At 31.8% G+C, this 22,044-nt stretch overlaps 1 protein-coding gene across 11 annotated transcripts in view; it reads left to right on the top strand.

Annotated features, from left to right (window-relative positions):
* Positions 1-21,625, top strand: part of SUN1 (Sad1 and UNC84 domain containing 1) — a 73,594-nt gene extending 51,969 nt beyond the window's left edge. For 10 of the 11 annotated variants that reach the window (XM_031941483.1, XM_031941534.1, XM_031941526.1 and 7 more), the window contains 8 exons: positions 1,704-1,747; positions 2,576-2,711; positions 7,037-7,288; positions 8,079-8,163; positions 14,831-14,946; positions 16,799-16,966; positions 18,528-18,620; positions 19,832-21,625. In XM_031941483.1, the coding sequence (XP_031797343.1) occupies positions 1,704-1,747; positions 2,576-2,711; positions 7,037-7,288; positions 8,079-8,163; positions 14,831-14,946; positions 16,799-16,966; positions 18,528-18,620; positions 19,832-19,945 (1,008 nt within the window). In that variant the 3' untranslated portion in view covers positions 19,946-21,625. The remainder of the gene's footprint in view (positions 1-1,703; positions 1,748-2,575; positions 2,712-7,036; positions 7,289-8,078; positions 8,164-14,830; positions 14,947-16,798; positions 16,967-18,527; positions 18,621-19,831) is intronic. The other variant, XM_031941458.1, reaches the window with a different exon arrangement.
* Positions 21,626-22,044: the final 419 nt, after the last annotated feature.

Genomic DNA, 22,044 nt, shown 5'->3' with positions numbered 1-22,044 from the left:
TGCAAAGCAAATTTCTTCATTAACCATGTTCTATAAAAAAGAAAAAGTTTTATATATATATATATATAAACAAACACTGGATTTATCAGTAGTTTTCTATCTGGAGGTAAATGACATTTTCTGTTATAAGTTCTTTGGAATTATGATGGATCAGTTGTAATCAAAGTTCTTAGGTCTTTCATAATCAATCATCTCTATAATATTACTGTTATTGTATATACATTGTTTTCCTGGCATCAATATATTTGTCAATTCAGATTTTTCATACTGCTATTTTTGATATTGGTAATTTCATTTTGCTTTTTGAAATCAAATTAGCCAGTGATTTATCAATTTTATTGTTTTTTCCCCCAAAACTCCAGTTCCTACTTTTATTTCTATGGTTATTCAGGTTTTTTGCTTTTAATTTTATTATCCTATTTTATTTTCAGGATTTGTATTTTAGATGTTTAATTGAGAGTTTTTAATTGGCTGGTTTTCTGATTTTTTTTTTAGTTGTATGTCCAAATTTTTGAGCTGTTCTTTCTCTTTTTTTCTTGATGTATAAGTTCAGAAATATAAATTTTACCATAAATACTGTTTTGACAATATCCCACAAATAGGTTGTGTCATTGTTGTTATTGATATTCTTTAAATGAAGGGAGGGAAATGAGAGGTATATCAATGTTTCATGTTCTCTATTTTTGGTAATAATTGCCACTGCATTAAGTAGTTTTCCTGCTGCGTTAAGTAGTTTTCTAGGTGTTTTAAATAACTTCTTAAATATTATATTATATGTCTTTGAAACATTTAGGCAAAAAAATGTCAACTGATATTTAAAATAAATTTTTTGAGAGTAATGTGTATTTCATTTTTTCTTTTTTTTTTTTTTTTCCTGTGGTTAACACAGTGCTTGGCACAAAATATTTATGTTGATCTATTAATATATTTTTCAAAAGATATTGCAAATATAGTGGACTTTATTATCAATTCCATTAATCCACTAAGACTATCTTGTTAGCTACGTGGCATGAAATAATATACTTATCTTTCTTATAAAAGATGTTATCCTTAATATTAATAATGCTATTACTTATTAATATTACTATGTTAAGGTATTATCCAATATCCTTAAGCCATTGAAATAAAATAGTTTGTAATTAAAAAGGAAGCATGGGGTATAAGGGTTGATCAAACCCTTCAGTATCCAGAATCAAGGATTGGGAGGTATTCTTATTCCATTTTCTATATATCCTTATAATCTCAGATTTTCAGTTGTGATTGTAAATTTAATCTGAAAGTCACAGCATTAAGCCTTATTGTAGTTTAAAGGCAGATTTCACTATGATCTAAGATATCCATCTATGTCATGGAGACGGTCAGTTAAAGACCAAGTTGTTGACTAGTAAATAGTTTTGACTTTTTAAAGGTAAAAATATAATGTTTTTTTCTTTCCCATCCTCTGACTTATACTAGTGACTACTTTTTAGTGTTTTAAGATTGGGATAATAAATTCAATCATTATTTCCATCTTTGATTGAAGTGATTATTTCAGTAATTGGGGAAGATAGGCAAATGGTTTTTTCTTTATAAATTTCCTGTGGACCTTAATAGAATTTACACTTATCCTGGCATATGTATCTTCACAAAATAGATAATTAATTGTTAAAATGTTAAACGGTAAATATGTACATTCTGAATTTGGTTTCTCTTCTATTTTTCAGCTTATCCAGGAAGAATTAGATCAGACCAAGTCAAGAATAATTAGGTATGACTACTTTTAATATATTTTGACTTTTAGGCACTTTTTTCCCTACTTGAGAAAATGGTGATTACGAGATGAATTCGTATTTGTGTCAGAGTTGATGTTAGTCGAGATCTTGACATGGTTTACATGATCAGAGAATGCCTCAATATCACTTCGGCTAACGCTCAACAAGACACTGAACTTTGATAATGCCCAAAACCTGTAGAATGCTTTCAGAGTTTTTTGGATTACTATAAACAAAAAATAGGATTAATCACAAGTACGTTAGAAAAGTACAAAATAAAAATTTTAACTAATTCTGTAGCAAACAACTTTGTAAATATATTGAATCTGTTCTCATAAAAATGGAGAGACTTACTCTAAAAAATTTTTCAAAGATGTGTGTGTGGAGGGGCGCAAGAGAGTGGAAGAAAAAGAGAGAGAAAGAGAAATAAGAGTAAAAGAGGAATGGGGAGGGAGAGAAAAGGAAGGATGGGAAAGAGGGAAAGAGAGAGAGAAAAAGAATATTCTTAGATCTTTAGAGTATAGGTTGAATTATCAATTCCCATAATATAGTTATATCCTTCACCCTGTTAGTACTCAAAAATTCTGTGTTTTTATTGTTCCTTCTATTTCTTTGATTTAGCATTAATAATTGAAAGGTTTTTTTTTTCTTTCAAGAGCATTATCCTTACATATATTTACATTAGTTTTCAATTTGTGGACAAGATCAATGTTTAATTTTCATAATGTGATCTTTTTTGTAAGATGTGTTTTTAGCTTATTTTTGGCATTTAATTTGTTGTTGAAATAAAATTTAGCTTCAGTTTTCTACATTTGGTTTACTAGTGGAATTGATGAACGACAGCATCTCATTTCCAAAGTTAAGCATCTAGAATTGGAACTAGGTCATTTGAAATCAGAATTATTAACTTGGCAAGACTTGAAGACTAGCTGTGACAAAATAGAGGCAGTGCATGAAAAGGTAAGTAAGCATTTGGTTATTGACATGTTTTATGATCTGAGATATTAAAAGTATGTATCAACATTTCTTAAGTTCATGAAATAATTTTTTGTTAATTATTGTTGCATATATAGTTTTTAGTATTATATAGTGAAAACTAAATGAATTTGTAGATTTAATGATGGAAAAAAATGTGACATTATGTAGTCCAACAGTGTTATTTTCACAGAGAAGGAAACTGAAATTCAGAAAGGTAAAGTGATTTTCTTGAAAGTTACCTATGGCAGAGCTGGGCTTTGAAATGAAAGTATTTTAACTTCAAATCCAATTCTGTTTGTACCATGTTGTATTTTATAATTGCAAGCTTAACTGTTCACATCAGTAGTTTTGTTGACTAGGATATAAGACTTACAAAATGTAAACAAAATGGATTTTTTCCTCTCAGCTCCCGAGCATATTGGTTTATTAAGTAATGCTTGCTACTTGCATAACAAATTGAAATCAGACCTCCTCAGCTTAGCACTGGACTCCAAGTACAAGAAGGACATGGATTTTTGTGCATTAAAAGAAAATGATTAACAGAATATAAACTAGGATAGAAGATTAGGTAATCTGGTTTCTAATTGAAAGAAATAAGAACTTTCCAAGTTTGGAGTGAGAGAATGAATGAACAGATGTAGTTTCCTGAAATCAGAAAAAGAGGTATCCCACTCCCTTCTCCTAAGTGTATTCAGTCAAAACAACCAGGAAACAGTAAGTGATTAAACAATATGGGACCAGTTTTTAGATAAGACGTATGGGTTGCTTGAAATATAATTATAAGAAAACTTGTTGCATCAGTCTTTGAATTTGACTGGGTTTTTGGTCATTGTTACCTAGGTCCTTAAATAAACGTTCTAAGTAGCAGGTAGAAGTGGTACAGCTTACTAGCTATGCAGGGCTAGATTCAAACAATGCAATGAAGTTTTCTCACAATTCCCATAATTTTTCTCATAGGAAAATTGGACTAGATTCATAATTGAATAGAAAGGGAATTGAGCTAGATCCAGAATTGTGTGACAAGATAAGAGTCATTGTGGTTCACACAATTCTCTCAATAGTCTTTGTTTTTGCAGGTGTGTGTGTGTGTCTGTCAGTCTCTCTGTAGATACATATTCATATAGGTCTGTGGTTTCAATTTTTGGTCCCTAGTCACTGTGGGAGGTTACATTGGTTTTAGGAAGGGCACCCAGAATGTCCTTAGATCTCAGGTCTCCCTGGCCCTCTTTCCTTGTTCTGTGTATTGATACAAGATAGATGCAAAGTGTTATGAGAAATTTCTGGTGGCAGAAATATTTTTAGCTTGGGTTGGTGGTAATGAGTTTGTATACATTTATTAAGCCCTGATAAGTTTATTGCAAATATTATATACCACACGCTCTTAGTACTAGAGATACAAAGAAAGGCAAAAGGCAATCTCTATTCTGAATGGACTTTCAGTCTAGGGAGGTGAAAATATTGAGTGAAAAGGCTTCAAAGAGAAGGTGGCTCCTAAAATGAGGTTTCAGGAAAGGGAAGACTTCAACAGATAAGTGGGAAGAATCTGTTCCAGGCTTGAAAGATGATAAAAGTTCATTTATTTAAAAAAAAAAAAAAAAAAAAAAAAAGCAGACATGGCAAGAAGCAAAATGATTAAGGAATCAAGGAGTACTCTAGTTAGGCTAGAATTAAGATTACTGGGATTCTATATATTAGAATGAAAAAAGGTGCTAGAAAGATATTTTGGAATCTGAATTTCAAGGGCCTTGGCAAAGAGTTTACATTTTTAAAAATTTTTATTAGAGCTTTTTATTTTCAAAACATATGCATGGATAATTTTTTAACGTTGGCCCCTGCAAATCCTTGTGTTCCAAATTTCTCCCTTTTTCCCCCATTCTCTCCTCTAGATGGCAAATAATCCAATATATGTTAAAGATGGTAGAAATATATGTTAAACCCAATACATGTATACATATTTATACAATTATCTTGCTACACAAGAAAAATCAGATTAAAAAAATGAGAAAGAAAACAAAATGCAAACAAACAACAACAAAAAGAGTGAAAATGCTATGTTGTGATCTTCACTCAATTCCCACAGTCCTCTCTCTGGGTATAGATGGCTCTCTCCATCACAAGATCATTGGAACTGGCCTCAATCATATCATTGTTGAGAAGTGCCGTGTCCATCAGAATTGATCATGGTATAATCTTCTTCTTGTCGTGTACAATGATCTCCTGGTTCTGCTCATTTCCCTCAGCATCAAATCAGTTCATGTAAGTCTTTCCAGGCCTCTCTGAAATCATCCTGCTGATCGTTTCTTACAGAACAATAATATTTCATAACATTCACATACCATAACTTATTCAGTCAATCTCCAACTGATGATCATCCACTCAGTTTCCAGTTTCTTACCACTATAGAAAGGGCTGCCACAAACATTTTTGCACATGTGGGTCCCTTTCCCTCCTTTATGATCAAAGAGTTTACATTTAATGTCATAGAGGTAGTACTGAAAGTTTTTTGAATGAAGGAATAACTTGATAAGAATAGTATATTAGTAAAATTCTTTAGACAATATCATGAAGGCATAAGAGAAGTTGGATTGGACATGAATTTGAAGGAAGATATTATAATAAATTAAAAAAGAGCATCTGAACTATTGTGAGCAAAGTAGGAATATAAAGGACATAGAAACTACCACCAACAAAAAATTAGCTATGACATTAGAAGAAATAATGTCAATAAAATTATAAATGGCAAAAAGAAAATAAAAGATTGAGAAGGACACAAAACAAAACAAAAAAACATTAAAATTCTTTTAGTTAAAATGAAAATGGGAATACATGGTAATTTATACTGTTGCTTATAGACATAATTCATCATTTTTTGTACTTGGGAATATTATCACTTTTTGTAAGAAAAATTATTTTGTTAAAAAGGTAAAGATGGATATGAATGAGAGATTTTGAATTTAGAGTTTAACAGGACTTGGGGAAATCATTAGATGTAGGCAATGAGAAGTAGGAAAGAATCTTATGTTTGAGGTTTTGAGTCTCTATCAAAAGGAATTATAAGGAAATGAAAATAAATATGTTCAAAGGAATAGACCAAGTTGTGTTTAAAAAAAAAAAGCCAAAAAAAACCCCATTGATTTGAACATGTTGAGTTTCAAGGTGGGTGGGACATCTAGAGTGAAATATTAAGCACTAAGTCAGAAATATAGAAGTTGAGAGAGATTAAGGTGGAGTTACAGATTTGGCAGCCATCTGCATGGATGTGATAGATGATATTAAATTATAGCACCATATGAAATTACCAAATTTAAGTATGTAGAAAGAGATAGAGGACAAAGAGTTTCAGGGGAGCATATCCACATTGAGGAAGAGCCAGTAAAAAAGATAATAGCAGTCATCAAAAAAGTAAAAAGATTCTAACCTGTTTCTGATTGTAAATATTGTGTTTCTGACAACCTTAGATGTTACTCTTCCAGAAAGGCCATTATGTGAAATTCATGTTTACAACATATAAACTAAGAGATTGCTTTTCATTTATTTTGTGAAAGGTTATAATAGAGTTCATTTAGTAAATTCCAAAAGCATATGTATTAATATGAATTAAATTTATGTAAATAAAATTTCCCAATTTTTGGAACTCATTTATTATATAAAGCATAGTACATCTTCTCCAAGCATAGTACATCTTCTCCTCCACCTCCCCACCCCCATCCAAGAAACAACATTTAATTTCTTAGTTTTTTATTTGTATAAGAGGAGATTCCTCTTTGGTAAATTTTCATACTAAATATTACTCTTAGCATCTTTAGAGTCTTTGAAGAAATGTCATGTTCTTTTTGCTGTATTTGTATTTAGGACAACCAAAACAAGAGTTGACAATGTAGAAAAAACATTGAATTTAGAATCAGAAAATCAGATACCAAGTCCTGGTTCTGCCACTGACCACATATGTGATTTTGCCAAAATTACTTAATTTCTGAGCTTCAGTTTCCACATCTGCAAAATGAGAAGGTTGGATAAAGTGATTCTAATATTTATGCTAGTTTTTTATTTCAAGACTTGATATATTCCTCTGTATTCTCCAAATACAGCACTCAAATATTATTACATGTTTTTTTTTTTTTTTTTTTGCCATGTTGCTATTTCCATTAAGATTTTTCTGTTTTCTCCCCTGAAGTGTAGGGGAGGAAAATTGCTTTCATTTTCATAATTGCTTTGAGAATTTTAAATAAATAGATGAATTGATATAATTTGAATTAACTTTGTAAATTCACAAATCCATTGCGCTATTTTTTTTTTTTTTTAACTAGGTAGATACCCAAATCCGGGAAACTATCAGACTTATGTTTTCTGGTGATCATCAAGATGGTTCTCTTGAATGGCTGCTGCAGTGGCTTTCTTCCAAATTTGTAAGCAAAGGTGACTTGCAAATTTTATTACGGGATTTAGAGCGGCAAATTTTAAAGAATATTACACACTATGTGTCGGAGAGAAAACAAATTCCAACTCCTGAGACATTGCTAAATGCTGACAGCGTGAGGATTTCTGGCATAACAGAATTGGTAGGTAAAAAGGTAATTTTAAATGCTAAAAAAACTATATAAAGAAGTGGATTGTCTTTGTCTTAAGAAAGATTTTGGAGTATCAGCTATTTTTATCAAATCATTTGGTCCCTAAGTGTAAAGAGAGCATTTTGAATAATAGCTCTTTTTAAAAAAATTTTGGTCAGTGAGGTGCTATTTATCTGTGTGGCCCCTACTTATTCTTTTGGTTATATGCATATCTCTCAGCAGCATAGTGCAAGGAAGTATGTTTTCATGACATTTTATAAGTGAGTCTTTTTTGGTGCAATTAAAGTCATCTAAAAAAAATCTATCCTTAATATTTAACAATGACTAAATCTTTGAAATATGCATTCTCAAAAATGTGCATTTTGTTGATTTGTTTTATTTAGATATAAGTATTTGAGCAGAAGTAGCTAACATATCAAAGTGAGCAGGAAGATGGGTTAATTTGTAGTGATGGACATTTTAAAAAGAGAATCATTAAAATATTATTAAATATACAGAAGTTAAGATAAGCATTCTTTATGTGTGTCTTCTTTAAATTAGTTTTAAGGGATAGCTATATAGTGTAGTAGAGAGAGCATTGGCTCTGAAGTCGAGAGGACCTAAATTCAAATATGCCCTCAGACACTTAATTCTACCTATATGACCCTGCGCAAGTCACTTAATCTCAGTTGCCTCAGCCAAAAAGGTAGAGGGGAATAGGGAGGGAGTTGGAGAAATTTCAAAACTAAAAAAATGTAACGTTTTTCCTCCATTTCCTCTTTCTGTTCTCATGCACAACTAGCAAGCACGTGTTATTGTTAATAATGCTCTGAAGCTGTATTCCCAGGACAAAACAGGGATGGTAGATTTTGCTTTAGAATCTGGAGGTAAGTAAAATCATGTTCATATCAAAATTTGACATTTTATTCAGTGCTAAGACCAAAAGTTGCTTGATTTGTCCTTGAAACATTGACAACCTTACCTAATATATTCAAAAAAGATATAGAATAATGAATTTTCATATACCTTTAAATCCAGGAATTCACTTATTAGGCTTTTTTTAAAATGACAAATTATAAATTGTTTTGAACTTAGAATTATAATTTTGCTGATACTATCAGAAAACCATTTCCACAAAAATTCATTAAACCATAAAATATTTAAGCTAATGCTGTATTATTGACCTATTAACATCTTATTAATGTAATGAGACAACCTGTCTCATAAATGGTAGGGGTACTTAATTTGATGCATAGTGCAAGAGTACTATCTCAAATAATAAGCATGAACATTAGTTCTTGAGACCAGTGCCTAGCCCAGTATCTGGCACACAGTAGATGCTTAATAAATGCTTGTTGCCTAAATATGTTAAGAACAAAGAAGTATGAAATAGTACATATCATTCATTATAAATGTAAAATTTCAGGGCAGAATAAAAAAATGGTAAAATACATGTTAAAAGACAAATATCAATAAAGCAAAATATAACTGTTGGTAATTGGTTGTAGGAAGTCAGATGAGGGAAAGTTGATTGTAGACTATTATATTTATTATTGTAGGTTATTGTTAGAAAAGCTTTTCTGAAATAGGTGAAACGAGCTTTCTCTTAATAGACAGGATCTATTTAAATAGGTGCAGAGAAGAAAGCAAATCTGTAAGAACACCCTTGGATTCATTTTTCAAAAACCATTAAATTGCTCTTAGATTTTGTAAAAAATTTCTCATAAAATCTCTTAATTATTAAATTAATAATTTTTTTTGAGGCAATGGGGGTTAAGTAAATGTCTGAGCACCCTCAGGTCCTCCTGACTCTAGGGCTCATGCTGTGTCTAATCATTGTGCTACCTAGGTATCCCTTAAAGTAAAAATTTAATTCAAGAGTTGGGACTTTTTTTTGCCTTCATTCACTTTATTATTTAAAACTTTTTTTTTTTTTAGTATTTTATGTTTCCCCAGTTACATGCAAAAAACAATTTTTATTATTTGTTTTTTAAAACTTTGAGTTCCACACAAGGTTTTGAAAACTATCTTTGTATATATTTAGAAAATTTTAGTTGCCACAAAGAATATTTAATAATAAAAGAAATATTTTTCTAAGGAAGTAAAAAAATCTTTGAGTTTCAGATTCTTTTCCTTTCTCCCTTCCCAGATTCCTTTACTGAGAATACAAGTAATTCAGTATAGGCTATACATGTGTCATGCAAAACATTCCTACAGGAGTCATGTGGTGAAAAAAAAAAATAGACTAATAACAAAAATAAACCCTCCAGGAAAAAAGAAAGTTTTTTTTTTTTTTAATAACTTTTTATTGACAGAACCCATTCCAGGGTAATTTTTTACAACATTATCCCTTGCACTCACTTTTGTTCCAATTTTTCCCCTCCCTCCCTCTACCCCTCCCCCAGATGGCAAGCAGTCCTATATATGTTAAATATGTCCTAGTATTTCCTAGATACAATATATGTGTGCAAAAACAAACAGTTCTCTTGTTGCACCAGAAGAATTGGATTCAAAAGGTAGAAATAAGCTGGGAAGAAAAACCAAAATGCAAACAGTTTACATTCATTTCCCAGTGTTCTTTCTTTGGGTGTAGCTGCTTCTGTGCCTCATTGATCAGTTGGAACTGAGTTGGATCTCTGTCAAAGCAATCCACTTCCATCAGAATACATCCTCATACAGTATTGTTGTTGAGGTATATAATGATCTCTTGGTTCTGCTCATTTCACTTAGCATCAGTTCATGTAAGTCTCTCTTAGCCTCTCTGTATTCATCCTGCTGGTCATTTCTTACAGAACAATAATATTCCATAACATTCATATACCAAATTTCCCAGTCATTCTCAATTGATGGGCTATTCATTTTTCCACTTCTAGCCACACAAAACAGGGCTGCCACAAACATTTTGGCACATGGTCCCTTTCCTTCTTTAGTATCTCTTTGGGGTGTAAGCCCAGTAGGCACTGCTGGGTCAAAGGATACGCACAGTTTGATAACTTTTGGGGCATAATTCCAGATTGCTCTCCAGAATGGTTGGATTCGTTCACAACTCCACCAACAATGCATCAGTGTTCCAGTTTTCCCGCATCCCCTCCAATATTCATCATTATTTTTTCCTGTCATCTTAACCAACCTGACAGGTGTGTAATGGTATCTCAGAGGTGTCTTAATTTGCATTTCTCTGACCAATAGTGATTTGGAACACTTTCATATAAGTGGTAATAGTTTCAATTTCATCATCTGAAAATTGTCTGTTCATATCCTTTGACCATTTCAATTGGAGAATGGCTTGATTTCTTATAAATTAAGTCTTCTTATATATTTTTAAATGAGGCCTTTATCAGAACCTTTAACTGTGAAGATGTTTTAGTTTGTTGCCCCTTCTAATCTTTTTACATTAGTTTTGTTTTCAGAAGCTTTTTAATTTGATGTAATCAAAATTTTCATTTTGTGATCAATAATGGTCTCTAGTTGTCTTTAGTCACAAATTTCTTCCTTCCAAGTCAGAGATAAACTATCCTATGCCTCCCAATTTGTTTATAATCTTGTTCTTTTGTTAAATCATGGACCCATTTTGATCTTATCTTGGCATATGTTAAGGTTTGGGTCCATGCCTAATTTCTATACTAATTTCAGTTATCCCAACAGTTTTTTGTCAAATAATGAGTTCTTATCCCAAAAGTGAGGGATCTTTGGGTTTGTCAAACACTAAATTGCTATAGTTGACTATTCTGTCTTGTAACTAACCTGTTGCACTGATCAACAATCATTTCTTAGCCAATACCAAATGGTTTTGGTGACTGCTGCTTTTAATATGTTTTAGATCAAATTTGGCCAAACCTTCATTTGATTTTTTTTCATTAATTCTTTTGAATTCTTGACCTTTTATTATTCCATATGAATTTTGTTGTTATTTTTTCTAGATCATTAAAATTTTTCTTGGAAGTCTGATTGGTAACACTAAATAAATAGATTATTTAGGGATATTGTCATCTTTATTATATTAACTGACCATCCAGGGCACTTGATATTTTTCAATTGTTTAAGTCTGACTTTATTTGTTGGAACATTTTTTGTAATTTTCTCATATAATTCCGACTTTTCCTTTGGTAGAGATTCCCAAATTTTTATCTGTAAAAGTTATTCTGAATGGAATTTCTTTTATCTCTTGCTGTTGGATTTTGTTGGTGATGTATAAAAATGCTGAGGATTTTAGGACTTACTTTGTATCCTGCAACTTTTGCTAAAGTTATGTTATTTCAATAGCTTTTAGTGAATTTGGGTTCTTAAATTTCCATCATATCATCTGCAAAAGTGATAGTTTGGTTTCCTCATTGCCTACTCTAATTCCTTTAACCTCTTTCTCTACTCTTATTGCCAAGGCTAGTGTTTCTAATACAATATTGAATAATAATGATGACAATGGGCAAACTTGCTTCACTCCAGATCTTACTGGGAAAGGTTCCAGTTTTTCCCCATTGCATATGATGCTTACTGATGGTTTTAAAATATGATCCTGACTATTTTGGAAAATTTTTATTCCTATACTCTCAATTTTTTTATTAGGAATGGATGTTGGATTTTATCAAATCTTTTTCTGCATCTATTGAGATTATCAATGGTTTTGTTAATTTGGGTTTTATTGTATGTGATTATTAATGTTTTTTCTAATATTAACCAGCCCTGCATTCCTGATATAAATCCCATTTGGTCTAGTAAATTATCCTGGGATGATTTTCTGTAATCTTTTGCTTTTTTTTTAAGATTTTGCATCAATATTCTTGGAGATTGGTCTATAATTTTTCTTTCTCTGTTTTCAGCCTACATGGTTTAGGTATCAGTACCATGTCTGTGTCATAAAAAGGAGTTTTAGGACTCCTTAATCCCCTATTTTTCAAATAGTTTTATATAGCATTGGAGTTAATTGTACTTTAAATGTTTGGTAGAATTCACATGTAAATCCATCTGGTTCTGGGGATTTTTTTCTTAGGGAGTTGGTTAATAGCTTGTTCTATTTTTTTTTTCTAAGATGGGACTGTTTAGGATATTTACTTATTCCTCTGTTAATCTGGGGAAGCTATATTTTTGAAGGTATTCTTCCATTTCATTTAAGTTGTCGAATTTATTGGCATAAAGTTGGGCAGAAAAAAGAAAGTTTAAAAAAAAAAAAAGAATCGTTCATTCTGCATTCAGATATTGTAATGGGCTGAGGCTTGAGTTGATGCATTGAGGTCCCAAGCATGTGAGGCTAAATAGTAATTGGACTATACTCTATTAATATACATGCTTGGATAAAGAATGGTCCCCGCCCACTCTCTGTGCAAGTCCTGATGTGTTGTATAGGAAATGACGATTTTGGTGGGTGGAGGCAGAGAGAGAGAGGAAGAGAGGCTGAGAGAGATTGGGGGCTGAGTTCTATTCTGGTGGCTGCTAGTCTCGCGGCTTCTGGTCTGGTTAGCTTCTTGACTCAGCTGCACACATTGCTATTGTCCATTCTCTTCCACCTCCGATTTTTCTTCACTGAGAATAAAGATTGACGATTTTCTCCTAACCTGAATTCCTGACTCCGGCTGATTTTAAAATACGTGGTCATCACAAGATATCATCAGTTCTTTCTCTGGGAATAGATGACATTTAAAAAATAATAATAACTTTTTATTTTCAAAATACATGCAAATATCATTTTCAATATTCACTTTTGCAAAACCTTGTGTTCCAAATTTTTCCTCCATACCGCCTCCTTCCCCCAAGACAGCAAGCAATCCAATATAAATTAAACATGTGCAATTCTTCTAAATATATTTCTACATTTATCATATTGCACATAAAAAATCAGATCAAAAGGGGGGAAAAAGACAAGTAAATAACAATAAAAATGGTGAAAATACTATGCTTTGATCCACATTCAGTCACCATAATACTCTTTCTGAAGGTAAATGGCTCTTTCCATCGAATTGCCTTGAATTGTCTTATTACTGAAAAGAGCCAAGTCCATCAGAGTTGACCATCACATAATCTTGTTGTTGCTATGTACAGTGTTCTCTTGGTGGTTCTCACTTCATTTAGCAGCAGTTCATATAAGTTTCTCCAGGCCTTTCTGAAATCATTCTGCTGATTGTTTCTTATAGAATAGTAATATTCCATAACATCTATATGCCATAACTTACCCAGTCATTCTTCAGTTGATATGCATCCATTCAGTTTCCTGTTCCTTGCCACTACAAAAAGAGCTTCCACAAACTTTTTTTCACATGTGAGTCCTTGTCCCTCCTTTATGATCTCTTTGGGATACAGATCTACTAGAAGACACTACTGGATCAAAGGACATGCACAGTTTGATAGCCCTTTGGGTATATTGATGGATGACATTGATGGAAGAAATTTCGTAATTTCTTCAGAGAAGTCTTGAAGAATCATTGCATTGCTGAGAATAATTATGTCAGGATTTGGGACTTTCATCACTATGAGTACTCTTTTTACCAGTATAGATCAACTCTTTTATTTTATAATATTATAGACAGTCTTCACCCATCTTATGATGACTGTGACATTAGGTTGGTTCTTGAATAATAGATCTATACCTCTTACAACTAATAACTGACATTTATGTTTTGTCTTACTGTTTGTAAAATTCTTAGGCATTTTTGAGCAAAAAATGAGATATTAGTATAGAGTATATTATACTTGTTTTAGAGCTTGAAAGAACTGAAGCTCTGTGCAACCATGAAGTAAATCACTTAAATTCTAAATTACAAAAAAGAGGCAATGCTCAGATCTCTCCTGACATCATATCTAGTACTATTTTCACTACTACTTTGGCATTTTCCCCAAATTAAATCCCATGATACTTTGAATATGTTTCTTCACTTGATAGATTTGTTGAAGTAAAAATATAAGGTAGAAATTAGAAAGGAGGTAATAGAAAACTTTATACAGTTCTTAATAAATGTGTTGCAAGTGCAAATGTGTTGTAAATAAACATTTCTAACTAGTTTATTCTATTTCTATATTTAACTGATTTATGTGTGTATACATATTTGTTTATGCATTTGTATCTATATTCTTTAAATATACTGATGGTTAAATTTGATGTCTCTGATTATTTCTATTATTTCTGTGCATCAGATTCAGAGCTGGAAGATCAGAAAGGGGCCTTAGAGATCAGCTAGTTATAACTCTTTTAATTTTTTTTAATATAAAATTGAACTCAATGCAAATCTTTTAGTTCCAATGCGGTTATTACACAACATTACCATCAGATGGTCAGAAACTCATATTTGACTTAAGTCATTTAGATATACAACATTCCTAGCTTTCCTCCCACATTACTAAAACTAAAGAAATATTTACTAACTTAAAAATCTCTTTAAAGTAAGTGTTTATTCTCATTTAAATTCTACAGTATTTAGTGTTAAACATTTTAGAATTGATGCTCTTAGATAAATTTTCAGAGGTTTAAGAAAAATTTACTTGAAAACAAGATTCCTAAGACTAGTACTTTATATTGCTTCTCAGTGGTCAAATGTGATACTGAAACAAAATGACTTTGTTTCTAAGGTGGCAGCATTCTGAGTACTCGTTGTTCTGAAACATATGAAACCAAAACTGCATTAATTAGTGTGTTTGGAATTCCTCTGTGGTATCACTCACAGTCTCCCCGGATTGTCATTCAGGTGAGTGAATTTTGTCTAAAATGCACTATTGTTTTCTGCAGTCATGTTCCATGTTAGACATGTAAATATAATTAAAGTAAAATGTCCACCCAGGCACCTTTCACATCAATAAATTGACATATTTTTCCAAGGGTTAGACTAAACCTACTAAATAGTTTTGAGTTGGAGAATTGTACATTAGATTCAAACATAAAGATCCTTTTCACAACGTTTTTTCCTTTGTTTGATAGCATTGCCTAAATGAGTGGGTAATACAGTTTTGAGAGGTTATTTTGGATTAAGAGGTTTTGTCTTTGTTAGGATGTACTTGGTTTTTATACAGACATTATCTTATAAGGCTTGTTATGTGAGCAAATTTTTTAAAGTCCAAGAGAGGATGTTAATTTGTTAAATATGTTCATTTTACAATAATATCAAATATATTCTAGTATATAATTGAATGAGTTCCAGTTTAGGAGTCTGTCCTATTTCCCTAAAGTTCTTCTGGCTATTCCATAGCTCCCATGATATTTCTTACTGGTTGAGAGCCCTCTATACAAGTACTGCTCTATCATGGTCCCCCAAAATAAAATGTATGCTAGCATACTCTATAGCTGAATTGTAATGAGTATATTTCTATGCTCTGACTCAAATTTCTATGGGCTTCCTATTGTCTCCAGAAGAAACTTCTTTTTTCTATTAAAGCCTTCATAACTTGGTTACTTTCTACTTTCCTAATCTAATTAGGTATTTACTCATTTTCTTGCACTATATGGTCCAGTGAAACTGGCCTTATTATTACTCACACACAGTACTCCATCTCCCATCTTTGTGCCTTCTGTTATAGGTGGCTTAGTGAATGGAGCACCAGATCTGGAGTCTGAAAGCCCTGAATTGAACCTTGTTTGAACTCTCAGACACTTTACTAGCTCTTACCCAGGGCAAATCAGTTAATTCTGTTTGCCTCAGATTACTTCTTTTTCAAAAAAAAAAAAAAAGAAAAATATGTAAAACCAGGCAAGGAAGATAATATAGTATTGCCAGGTTTTTTTCCACCCATTTTTAATATTTCATTTTTAGAGACATTATGAGGATATCAATATTATTATTAACTATTTGGGGATTACTTTACTAATATGCCATTTAAATTATTTGGAACATGGTGATATTTTTAAAAAATATTAAAAACTACCAAAAATGTCATAGTTGCAAGAACTTCACAGTCTATCTAGGCTAATCCTTTTTTTTTACAGATGAGGAAGAGGAGGCCCAGAGAAGGGCAATGGCCTGCATAGAGGTAGTGAGCCTTTGAGGGGATTTTTTTACTGTTTTCCTCTGGCTCCAGAATCTGTGCTTTTTGTCCAGCACTATACTACACAACTAATGACTACATTACTAATAGGTCACAGTTTTGAAGTTTCTAGTATTATTTTTTAAACTATTTACATGGTTTTTACAATTTGCTCTCAATTTACAATTATTTACCAAAATTGAATATGCCTTAAATGTTAGAAAATATTTCATTTTCACATTTGCTAACTTTTTTATTCTCTGTTAAATATATTGTATTGATATTAACATGGATTTAAAAAAAAACTTAGCTCATTTATGTTGAGGCATCAAATAAAAAGTAAATTGATTGTTTAAAATAGCTTTTTAGTAAATTAGCTGATTTTATATTTTTTACTAGTTACTAAACTTGGACTTTTTGACAAAAGAAATGAAATTATGATCCAATCCTATTGTATTAGCTTTTATAAACTGATCCTTTTGAGTAGATGAGAAAGAATCCGATCTATATTTGTTAGACTGCAATATTTTTATGATACATTGTAAAAAGTGTTGAATTGTCAGTATTTTATTTTCTTTCTAGCCTGACATATATCCAGGGAACTGCTGGGCATTTAAAGGATCTCAAGGATACCTTGTTGTGAGATTATCAATGATGATCTATCCATCAGCTTTTACAATGGAACATATACCAAAGACACTTTCACCAACAGGCAACATCACTAGTGCTCCTAAAGATTTCTCAGTATACGTAAGTATATATTTTTGTTAACGTTTATAGATAAAATAGAAGTTTCTGTGTAAAATGTTTCCATAGAAAAAAATTGGGGAGATTGACATTTGGCTAAGCCATATCTCACTTAGAAATAAATGGCTTCACATTGGAATTTAGAGGACTTTTTTTGTAGAAACAATGTTTTAATTTAACAATGTTTGATAAATTTATGCCACCCACAGACTATTAACTCACAGTGTAACAGATGTATACATAGTAGTCTTGTATATTAGCACCAAGCCATTTCATTTAACATTGTTTTCAAGGGAGTACCAACTTGGGTTACTAAGAGCACATTTATAAGTAGTCTTGAGAATTTTTTTTATTTGCTTTTTGTTTTTACTAATAATAGCAAAGTTTAAAAGTGTGTCTTGTGCCTCCCCTTTTTTTAATAGATTTTTTTTTTCATATTTTTGCCCTCAACTGACAAGTGATAGGAGTGGGAGACACGGAAGGTGGAGAAAATTTCAGTGGCCAAGTTTTTTGCTAGGCAAATATTTGATATAGGCAAAATTTGTAAGGATGTTCCAATTGGTACATAAGGGACAAAATTGATATTCATCTATTTTTTTTTTAAAGAAAAAAAAAAGTTCAGGTATTTTGGTCACACACCTGAAAATGCAGAGATAGAAGTGAGCCTGCTGCAGGGTTCCTGACCTTTTTTGTATCATAGATCTCATTAAGCCTATGAGTTCCTTCTCAGAATAATGTTTTATTAATTAGTTATTTAAACTAAATGCATGAAATATAGTACAAGGAATGATAAAGGAAACAAATTATATTAAAAGTTTCCAAAATAGAATAAAAAAAAAGTTCATGGTTAATAACCCCAAGAATAGAAAGAAGAGAATGCAAAGGTTTGAAAAGGAGTCAGGAATTGAGGAGGTGTGCCTTTCCTAGGCCAGACCTTAGTGGGGCAAAAGCAGTTTCAGGGACTAGACTAAAACTATCTCAAACTTTGCCCTGAACTGACAAATGATGGGAGTGAGAGAGAGGGAAGGTGGAGAAAATTCCTGTGGCCAAATTGCATTTAGTGGCCACCTCTACTATTTGAGTAAAAACTCCTATTTGAGTAAAAGTATCTATAAGTAAGAACATTAGAATACTTTCACCAGAGAAGATAAACATTGTGTCAAAACCAAAGGACATTTGTTTCCTCTTTGTATGTGGTATGTTATAAAGATCAAGTTGTTTTTGATTAAATTACAAAATACTTTAGAGAACATCTTGTCTAGATCCCTCATTTTACAGATAAGGAAACTTTATCCCAGAGAAGTGGTGATATACTCAGTCACATGCACAGTTCTAAAATCTGGGATTTGAATCCAGGACATCAGACTCCTAATCCAGATGTGACATTATTTTTGGCACTTGGGTAAAGAAGGAAAAAATGTACCTTTCAGCTTCTGATGGCTTGAATAAGATACATTGAGTAGTTATTTCTTGATTTTTAAAAATATATAAACTTAATGTTTGAAAAAATTTTAGTTAACTGTGTTCTTACTTAGCAACTTTTTTTTTTTTTTATTTATTATAGGGTTTAGACAATGAATATCAAGAAGAAGGAATGCTTCTAGGACAGTTTGTTTATGATCAAGAAGGAGAATCACTTCAGATATTTCAAGCAATGGTAAGAGTCTCCATGTATAGATAATGTATATGTGTAATAGTTAAGCCTACTAAAGCTTTAAAGGATACTGACTTTTAGAATACCCCATACACACACACACACACACACACCAACTATAGCTGATTTTTAGGTTTTTGTATAGATACACATATTCACAAAATGAGAACATTTGACTATTTTTAAATACCAGCCCCAGTAAGTAGCCTGATGTTTTGCTATTGAGATATGAATTTTGCTTTTTGAAAAAGACTATAGTGCATTTTGAGTTGATTGGATTGATGCTATAAGCAAGTTGGTGATTAATAACCAAACTGTTACTAGTAGCTTTATTTTTGGTATTTTCACTGTTGTGTCATTAATGTAAGGGAATTTTTTCCAATATATACTGGCATCTGTTCTTCAGCTTGTAGCTTTAGACATTTTCAGGAGGTCACTGAGAAATTTAGTGCCGCTCACAAGGTCACACAACCAAGATATGTCAAGAAGTAACTCGGGTTTTTTGTGACACTGAAATCAGCTCTGTCCTCTGAGCCAAAGGCTTCAACACAAGGCTAGCAACACTTCTGAGGGGAACCAACCATAAAATGTAATTGTGAAATATTTAACAAAGTAAATACATAAGTATCATAACATTTTAAAACTTAAGTCAGGATACTTGGCTCATAGGTATCCATATCCACAGATATGCATCAGTAGCTGCAGTGTCTTTTGGAGTTTAATACCACAGATCTGTTAACAAGTATTTTATTTAGATTATTAACTCAGTTGTTAGTTAACTTTTTAAATGTAAAAAGTAAATTCTGACTTTGCTGAAAGTAATGAATCATAGCATTTTCCCCTGGATTCCCTTTAGCCTGGCTTTCAAGTTTTGGAGTAAATTCTTCCTTTATTTAACCTCAAATATGTATCAGAGCCCACATGAGAGCAGATCCTGCATTTTTTGAAGAAGCTGAGTAAACAAATGACAATCTTTCTTATATATATTATTGATTTGAAGGACCACTTGAAATAGATTTTCTCTTCTCTCCTGATCTTGGCTGATTAAGAAATCAGATTTAAAGATGTGCTTAGCTTGTTAGCTCAAGATTTCAAGGCCTTGAACTCAAACCTCTCCATCCTTATTCTCAAGAAATATGATTGATGAATTTTTGTTGGTTTGCTAAAGATATTAAATAATGCAAGTTTTTTTTTGTTTGTTTTCTTTTTTTAAGAAGAGCCCTGGAAAAGCTTTCCAGATTGTAGAACTTCGAATTTTTTCTAATTGGGGCCATCCTGAATATACATGTCTGTATCGCTTCAGAGTACATGGAGAACTTACGAAGTAAAAATCCTGTCTACATTATTTTTCTTGTACATTTTTGTATATACCAAACAACCTGAAACACTGGATGAGGGCATGTTTTACCACAGGACAAAATTATCTTCTATAATAAACTTCGAAAGACTGCCAGCAAGACAATACATGAAAATTCAACTGATAAAATGTTCCCGATGCTCAGCTTGCCATGGACACCTTTAAAAAAAAAAATGGTCATGCTGAGAAACTGCATGCTGAATACTCTGATTTACTAAGATTGGTTAGCAGAACAGGTGATGTCTCTCGTACCTAGTTTGAATTGTATTGTTAACAAAACTATTTTACTTTTGTTTTTCAACTTTAGAATCTATTTTAACATATACTTATATTTGTCTGACACCAGGAACAAAGCAAGTAGACATTAAAAGTTTCCTTAAGATTTTGGTCTTAGTACTTTGGCCTTTTCACTAGATTTTGAAGACTTTTTTTGGTATTTGTATTTCATCTATTAAACCTTAATACATATTACTGTCAGGGAAAAATAATGCAACCAAAATGTCTTTATTTATCAGCAGCTTAAACTCCTATTCTTTGGAATTGCCTTAACCCAAACACAGATTTTACTTTTGTTATTTTAATTACTTTATTTGTGGGATTGGATGGGGAAGGAAGGGGGCTGGATGGGATAGAAAATTAGGTGAGGAAATAATCCCTTCCAAATTGGTTTTCAGGTTTGCTCTCATTCTTGAGCCAGCTTTTCAAAGTAAATAGTGTCTTGTAACACAAGTTGAGCAAAATATGGAAATTTCATTTTATTTCTTAGTTTTAAGGATGAACTAGATCTAAAATCACAACTCAAATCTTAGATCTGAATGATGCTTATTTCAATTAAATTAATTTAGCTTAGTCTGGGTTATACACTAAGAAGATAAAATTAAGATCTGAAAAGAATAGAATATTTTGATTTTGAATTCTGCTATAGAACCAAGACTGATAGGTTCTTAACATTTGTATCTTTCTCCCGCTGGTCACAAGATATTGAAAGTGTATTAGCTAACATAGCAGGCACGTTCAGCTGCCATCATTACATTTTAAGGCCTTTGTTTTTCCCTTACAAGAGCATTTTTACTGGACATAATTGGGATTTGCATTATATTATAAAACTGCATGTAGCGTTCTTGCTTGACTGATCTTAGAGGCTTATTTGGTTGTGATTAACATGTTATCATACATATTGTATTTTCAGAAAAGGCTTAAAATGATGGTGCTGACTCGTTTTCTGAGTAGAGTTTTATGTATATTGCACAACAGTCCTCAAATGTATTTAAAAACTCCATAAATTAGCATTTGTTCACTGTTTTTAGAAGTGGAACTAATGCCTATACAGAGAAGTTGGATAAAATATGTACAGGTATTTCATATATTATAGGTTAAATATATAAATAAAAATTATCCTGTGTAAATTAAATTTGGGAACTGGGATGGGAATATTTTGAATACTAATTTATTTTTAAAGATGCAAGATAGGACTTTGTGCAATGTATTTTTGTAAATGCTTTTCAAAATATTTGTCTTTGGTAGTGTTTCTTTTGCTGCCTCCAAATTCACAAGATGCTATTGAGATGTTTAAATAAAGAATTTGTAATTTTTAAAAGTGCATGTAATATTTCAAATTAATAATAAAAAGTATATTTCTTTTCTCAGTTTATATTGTTTTTTCCACAGGATGTGTGTGGGGGGTACTTAATAACTTTAAATTGATAATATCCCCAGTAGGTACTTGGTAAATCCTTTCTTGCATTTTATGTATCATTACCACAAACAACTGTTAATTCTGAAAACAAATGATTAAAAAATCAGTTTATTTCACCATTGTTATCCCTGAAAATACCAAAGAGCGTACACAGGTTATCACAACTGCAGTTAACTCTGGAAAATAAAATAAACCCAAAGAACTAATAGTGATCATAAGCAAAAAGCTTTTTTCATTTTATGGAGGAGGAAAACGAGACAAATGAGCTCTGATGCTGAAAAGACTCACTTTAGTGGGCACATTTCAGTACAGATATTGCTATGCAGTGAGCTGCAGCCTGGCAATGAGGTGACAGCAACAGTGAGACAAGTTTG

The sequence above is a fragment of the Sarcophilus harrisii genome, chromosome 1, assembly GCF_902635505.1.
Source record: "Sarcophilus harrisii chromosome 1, mSarHar1.11, whole genome shotgun sequence".
Lineage (NCBI taxonomy): Eukaryota > Metazoa > Chordata > Mammalia > Dasyuromorphia > Dasyuridae > Sarcophilus > Sarcophilus harrisii.
Note: the sequence above shows the minus strand (reverse complement) of the source record. Positions and strands in the feature narration are given on the sequence as shown.